Raw genomic sequence first — 7,330 nt, 5'->3', positions numbered from 1 at the left:
TCACATCTGTGAGAGTATCTAGTCTGCCCCAAGGAGACACAGCATTCAGAAGGTCCAGAGAACTTCCCAGAAGCCCAGGGTGAAGCCAAGTCCATAACGAAACAGACGCATGTAGGACGTCATGCGGCCTGTACGCATTCGCAGAGTCTTAGCCATTAGCACACAGTTCCCATCTGCTTCCTGGAGGCCCCTCCGCCAACCCCCGGGCCTTTACACATGCTGTTTTCTCTGGAAAGTGCATTAGGTGCCTTTCGTGTATGTTTCTGCCTCTTATATCATCACCACAGCCTTGTCAGTTGTCTGTGCCCATCTTCCCCTGTGCGGGGCAAGAGGGTGTCTATCCTGTTATTTCCTATCCTGGTACTCAGACAGAGCAAGCACTAGGCAGCCAGTTATTAAGTTAATTTTTAATTCGTAACTACAGAATGGAGCTTGAAAACCAGATCTGGAGAAAGAATCTGAATGCAGAAGGCACAGGTCTAACCAAGATCCTGTTACCTCAGCTGGTAGCTGTGCGCCAGCTTCAGGCCAAGCCTGCATTTTTTCTCATTTAGACCCTTGTGTGCCTAATTACCTCCGAGTTAGAGACATTCACAGGTGAATCTCCCACGGGCACACAGGAAGAGCCAGGCAGGTCTCTGGCTCCTGAATGGCCTCTTGAAAGGGGCTTGGTGGCAGTCTGCCTGTTTCTAAAGGGCAGGGAGGCACAGGAAGACAGGAAGCAATGTACTGGAGATTAGAAAATTAGATTCAATTTTCACATGCCCCAGGGCCTTCCTAGGAGAAGGCTGTGTCCTGGGGAGGGGAGGATGGTGTACAGGATAGCCCCAACTCATCTGCCAGAGGAGGCGGTAGGAGCCAGCACACAGGGTAGCCCCCCATCTGCCTCAGGGGGAGGAGCTAGCACACAGGCTAGCCCCCCATCTGCCATGAGGTGGAGGGGAGGGGAGGAGGCTGCACACAGGGTAGACCTATCCTTCTGCCAAATGCCGTTTGAGGTCCGCACACTGCTGTTTGGGAGGCTGGGGCTTAGGGCCGGTATCTCCGTTCATGTCTATCCCCATCCCTGTTGAGCCCAGGCTTGGGTGGGGAGAGAGGGCCTGAAAAAGAGGAAGGAAGATTTGCCTGGGTAGAGGTCATTCAGAGAGCAGAGGGAGGAGGGAGGAAGCCCCTGGGAGGGAGCCAGGATTCAGGGTTTCCAGGCACAGGCTGAACTCTGGCTCTGAGAGTGAAGACACTCCAGGGTTTGGAGTGGGCCACCTGAATTTGACCCTCAGGGCAGGTAAGCAGAAATCTAGGCCTCAAACAGACTATCCTGAGAGCCTACTGGGAGAGTTCTGGGGGCCAGGAGCTCTGGGCTCAGCTCAGTAATGAGTTCTTGGTCAACCTTTCCTGTGGTGGAGATGGGGAGACGGCTCAGTCTCCTACTCTGTTGAATAGAGGTATAGGTGGGTGACTGCAGAGAGACTCAAGGGGTACAGAGCAGGTGGGGGGAGCCTGGAGGTCAGGTTTGATGTGTTCAAGAGTCCTCTGTCCACAGGCTCACCACACCCCCACCCAGCTTCTCCTCTGCCCGCCACACCGACCACAGCTTTCTCTTCTCTTTTTCTATTTTCAGATATCCTCGAGTTCCAAGGAAGGCCCAGGCCGTGTCAAGGAGCCACCTCCAGAGCACTGATGTGGTGACATGGTCAGGGTGGCATAGCACGAAGGGTCCTTCCTCTACCTTGGCTCTGTTCTTTTCCTTTTCTGGGGGAACATGGGTTCTGGTTGGAACCTGGACTGCCCAGGAGGCTGAGGGTGGGTGGGGCAGCAGGAATGCAGCCCTGGCTCTCAGCCCAGAGCTTTTGGTCTGCCTGAGGCAGCCTTGAGGGGTGTATCTGGCTGGGCAGGGAACTGTGACCAAGGGCTCTGTGGCAGAATTCTGAATTCAGTGTGGTAAACTATGCTGTAGCCTTGTGTGTGTGTGTGTGTGTGTGTGTGTGTGTGCCGGTGGTGGTGGTGGTGGTGGTGGTGAAACCCTTAGCTTGGTTTTCTCTTCTGCCTTGGGCCAGGGATGTTCCTTCTTGTGTCTAGGCTCCCCTTGGAGTTGGGAGAAGGCTAAATTAGCACTGGATGACAATAACCCACCAAAGTGACAACCAGACTCCTTCTGGTGGCCTTGCCCCCTATGGACACTGTCAGTCATGTGGCTTTTGTGGGTGAGCTCTCTGCCCCTTCTCAGAGTTTCCTGTACCCGAATCTCCTTCCTCTGAGTTTAGAGTCTGACTCCTGTTGGTCCTGTTGGCCCCTCCTAGTCTGTCCCCAGTGCTGTGTGTGGTCCTGATCACCTGACCAGGAGGGAGGGATGCTTTAGCTCCAGAGTTTAGTACTTTAGGCACACTCCTGCAGCCTCAAAGGGCTTAGAAAACAGAGTTTTCCTGGCAGGGGTGTAGTGGGGGGGGGGGGAGGAAGGAGTGGGAAGGGGTGGAGGTTGGTGTTGGAAGGAAGGAGGCATCTTTGATTAGAATCCTCCGCAGGGAGGTGTGTAACACGAAGCAAGTCTGGCCAGCAACACTGACAGACACAGGCGGAGGGGAAGAGATAGAACCTGAGAGACACATGGAACACAGAGATCACCAGAGAGGTCAAGTCAGGGCAGAGATGAAGAGGCAAGGCTACCCACAGACAGGATGGGGGTGGGGCACAGAATGGAGGGATAATGACAAGAGGGAGGGACAGTAGAATGAGGTGCATGTGGCAGAGCATGTGGCTCCTGCAGTCGAAAGCAGACTCTGCTCTCAAGGTCCCGGGCTGGGCCCTGGTAGAATTCACCTGTGGAGATGAAGATTCCAGATCTGAAGACGGAGCATGCCATAGTATTGGAAGTAATGAGAAACCACATCCTAGTATTTTTCCAGGTCTCTCTCTCCCTTTCTCTCTCTCTATCTCTCTCTCTCTCTCTCTCTCTCACACACACACACACACACACACACACTCAAATAATGTCATGCTTGTGTTTACATGAGTAGACAAATGTTTGCACACTTGTGCACATGCACACAGATAAAATACCCCATATGCACACAGGTAAAGTCACATGGAAACACATACATACATACATACATACATACATACATACATTAATACATAAAAACACACATAAGCACATAAACACAGGTAAATGCATGTACACATATATATGCAAATGCACAAATACACAAAAATATAGGCTCACACACATGAACATACACATTTGTAGGTGCATTCAAACAGGAATGTGCACACATTCACAAATACATGCTTACACAAGTACACACGGGGACATGCTAAATGTGATGCATGTATAGATATGAAGACATACTCGCCCAATACATATACACACAGAGGCACAAAACACATACATGAATACACACATGTAAGCAGACATGTACATAAACTAAACGTGTGTGGATCTGCACATGTATGCCTACATGTAAGCATAAACACACATGCAATGCCTTGTACATGTGCAGACATCCATATACAAACATATACATACATATGCACACACAGATCACATACACAAATGATTACATATGTGTGCACATGTGCAAACATTTACCCTCACACATGCAAACAAAACAAATATATGCACACACATTCTTCCTTCTCCTCTTCCTTTTTGCAACAGAGTCTCACTGTGTAACTCTGGCTAACCTGGAACTCACAGGGATCCACCTCCATCTTCCTGTCAAATTCTGGGGTTCTAGGTACAAGTTTGTCTGGGGGACTTTCAATTTACTTTTTTTTTTTTTTGAAACAAGGTTTCTCCATGTAGCCCTGGCTGTCATGGAACTGGCTTCATAGATCAGGCTGGCCTTGAACTCAGAGACTCACCTGCTTCTGCCTCCTAGGTGCTGGGCATGCATCACCACTGTCTGGCCTTGGAGGACTTTTTAAAGACTTGAAGGGGAAAAGCAGAGGTTAGAATGCTTCCTCTCAGCCTCTTAGCCCTTGTAGTACTAACTGAGCATCTACTGTGTGCTTAGTATTTTCATACCCACGGTTACATTAAATCCTTCCCAGACACTTTCACTGTGCTATAGAAAAACTATGGCCCAAGGAATTGAAACAACATTGGCAGGGCCATACTGTGATAGAAGCATAGTTGGGCGTGATCTTGTATGGCAGGAGAGTGAAAGAGACCTTAAAGGCTGGGATGAGAGCTGAGAGGGAGTGACAACTGTGAAGGGAGGTGGAAGGTGAGTGCCGAGGGGTCAGGTGGATTTAAGGGCGGTGGGAGAAGAGAAGGTGAGGGTTGGGCACACCTGGGAGCTGGGACCCTCCTAGGATTGAGACTGGCCAGTTCTTGCAAGTCAATCCTCACACTCCTCCCCCATCCTTCCTCATCTGTTCTCGATGCACACCCCACGGTCTGCCAGATCGTGGAGAGGACTGATATTGGTCTCAAAGGGCTGCCTATCAGCTGGCTAGCGATGCCAACTCGGTATTTATGGGGTGGATGGAATGGGGCAGAGCTGTGAGGTCACTCCTGTGTGCTATCCAGAAGGTGGCATGGGGGAGGGCTCCAAGTTCCGGGGTTCTGAGGTACACACATATCCAGTCTGTTTCAGAGAGTGGGTGGTATGTGTATGTGGTTGACCAGTATTCAGTGTTCATTTACCGTCTAGTTCTTTCTTGTGGTCCTGTGGTCTTGGGTGGATGTTGTGCTTCCTGCTCCAGAACCTCAGTGATTCACATGTGCATACACTCTCACTTTTGCTCTCTGTCTGTCTCTGTCTGTCTTTCTCTCTGTCTCTCTGCCTCTCTCTCTCTCTCTCTCTCTCTCTTTCTGTGTAGCCAGGAGAGCGTGCCTGGGGTTGGGTGGAGGGGATCATGGCTCACAGCTATGAGTCAGGATGTTTGCAGAGGTTGGAGCTTGGCAGCTCCTTCATACACTTGTTCATTTCTGGCTTAAGGATGTCTATCCACTTGCAGGAGGTGGGAGACTCGGACACAGTGAAGCTGGCAGTGACGTGACTTGCAGACCCCTGCTGGGCCAACTCATTTCTCTGTGCAGAAGACCATCCACTGCTCAAGGTGTGTAGAGCCCCCCTCAGGGCCAAGGAGAGGCTCCAGAAAAATCACAAGCACAAGAATGTGTGCAAGGTGTGTGGTGAGAACACTCCACTTCCACATACACAATAGGCATTCATTCACTCTTGCTGACTTACTTAACAAATACTGGCGTAATGCTTACGAAGCATCAGGCAGCATCCTAAATGATTTGCAAAACTCACTTGAACACCATAATAGCCCTAAGAGAGCACTGGCATCACCTTCATTTTACAAAGGGAAACCAAGGTCCAGAGATGCCAAATAACTTGCTCAATGACATCCAGCTAGTGAATGGCCCTGCCGGGATTTGTATGAGTACATTTCCCCTAGAGCAGTTCATTTATTCATTTAACATGTGCCTGCAAAGAGCTTTCTGTATGGCAGGCATTGTGCCCATGGGAAGGAGCCCAGCTTGCACAAGGTGGCAGGAGAGGAAATTAGGACTGAAGTTGGGCCTGCAGGGGTGTGAGTTTGGGCTGTTGTCACACTATGAGCACAATTAGATCACTATTAGCTTCTTGTCCTGTGTAGGCCAGTCAGTAGCACAGATGAGGAAACTATTTAAGAGGGAGTATAATCCTGGGAGTCATTCCAGACTTGGGTTGAGCCTCGACTTGCCATTCAGACTGTGTGACTTGCACAAGTGACTTTGTCCCTATGAGGCTCAGACCCCACCTCTAAAAACATAGTTAGGGTTTTACTGCTGTGAACAGACACCATGACCAAGGCAGCTCTTATAAGGACAACATCTAATTGGGGCTGGCTTACAGGTTCAGAGGTTCAGTTCAGTATCATCAAGGTGGGAACATGGCAGCACCCAGGCAGGCATGGTACAGGAGGAGCTGAGAGTTCTCCATCTTCATCTGAAGGCTGCTAATTGAATACTCACTTCCAGGCAGCTAGGATGAGGGTCTTAAACCCATAGTGACACACCTACTCCAACAGGGCATACCTCCTAACAGTGCTTCTCCCTGAGCCAAGCATATACAAACCATGACAGAGACTGTGCTGGCTAGTTTTATGTTAACTTGACACAAGCTATAGTCATCAGAGAGGAAGCAGGCTTAATTGAGAAAATGCCTCCATAAGGTCAGGCTGTAGGCAATCATGTATGGCATTTTCTTAATTAGTGATCAATGGAAGAGGGCCTGGACTATTGTTGAATGGGGCCATGCTGGGCTTGTAGTCCTGGGTTCTATAAGAAAGCAGGCTGAGCCGGGCAGTAGGGAGTTCCTCCACGGCCTCTGCATCAGCTCCTGCTCCAGGTTTCTGCCCTCTTTGAGTTCCAGATGAACAGTGATGTGGACTTGTGAGCCAAACCCCTTTCTTCCTCAACTTGCTTTGGCCATGGTGTTTCATCATATTGATGTGGACAAGAGGTGTAATTGGGGCATGCAGTTGGAGATAGGGCTTCATCTCTTAGCTAGAAGCCTGAAATGTGTTTGATCCTGTCATGGCTGGAGTAAAGAAATGCTGCTGGTATGAGGGCTTTGGTTTCTGGATTGGATCCTAAATGGTTTTAGGCTTAAGCTTCAGAGAGAGTTCTAAATAGCCATGGATGCTTCAGACCCCACCTCTGTTTCCACGGTGATATCAAATATTATCCTTCCTTAGAATTTAAATTACCATATGAAAAGGTGGAGGATGAGGCCCATTAAGGCAAAGGTACTTCCTTCTGGGGAAAAAAAAATAGAATCTAAGTATCTACTTCTGGTCCTAGGGGAGACACAAAATCCTCTGGGCCTGTCCCTAATGCAGCTGGTCCTGTCAATCACTTGAGCTTGAGGCCAGACCTCTCCAAATCTGAGTCATCTGGAGGAGACATGCTAAGCAGAGGGTATGATGAATTATCTTAACGAGATAATACACTTTCCCTTCCCAGAAGCCCCGCCCTCGAGACAGCTGCTTACAGAGCCTCCACCAGGCACCACTGTGGAACCTTGCCATGCTTGCCCACGTATCTGAGCCGTAATGTAGCGTGTAACTTTTTCCTTATTTCTTAGGTACTGGCTAAAGTTGAGCATTCCCAGACCTGGGGCTTTCTCACTGGTTCTCTGAAGCCACCCCCTTCCTTTATGCCTTGAGGCTGCTTGCTGAAGCCAGTTGTAAAAGAAATGACTCCTGCCCGCCCTGTCTCTGTCTCTGTCTCATCTGTGTCTGTTTCTCTGTCTCTGACTCTGTCTATCTCTCTGTCTCTCTCTGTCTCTCTGTGTCTGTCTCTCTGTCTCTGTCTCTCTCTGTGTCTTTCTTT

The 7,330-nt window shown here is 49.6% G+C and overlaps 1 protein-coding gene and 1 long non-coding RNA gene across 2 annotated transcripts in view; both read left to right on the top strand.

Annotated features, from left to right (window-relative positions):
* The first annotated feature begins 1,200 nt into the window (after window positions 1–1,200).
* On the top strand, window positions 1,201–2,210 carry LOC114610221. The gene is made up of 3 exons (XR_003709663.1): window positions 1,201–1,282; window positions 1,619–1,690; window positions 2,077–2,210. It is a non-coding gene; the product is annotated as an uncharacterized LOC114610221 (long non-coding RNA).
* A 2,664-nt stretch (window positions 2,211–4,874) lies between these two features.
* Window positions 4,875–7,330, top strand: part of Ptgs1 (prostaglandin-endoperoxide synthase 1) — a 31,883-nt gene continuing 29,427 nt past the window's right edge. Inside the window, exon 1 of the mRNA XM_028754723.1 lies at window positions 4,875–5,061. Coding sequence (XP_028610556.1) covers window positions 4,881–5,061 — 181 coding nt within the window. The 5' untranslated portion in view covers window positions 4,875–4,880. The remainder of the gene's footprint in view (window positions 5,062–7,330) is intronic.

This window comes from Grammomys surdaster, unplaced genomic scaffold (assembly GCF_004785775.1).
Source record: "Grammomys surdaster isolate TR1022 unplaced genomic scaffold, NIH_TR_1.0 126035, whole genome shotgun sequence".
Classification (NCBI taxonomy): Eukaryota; Metazoa; Chordata; class Mammalia; order Rodentia; family Muridae; genus Grammomys; species Grammomys surdaster.
The sequence above is the reverse complement of the archived record's forward strand: the minus strand, read 5'-3'. Positions and strand labels throughout refer to the sequence as shown.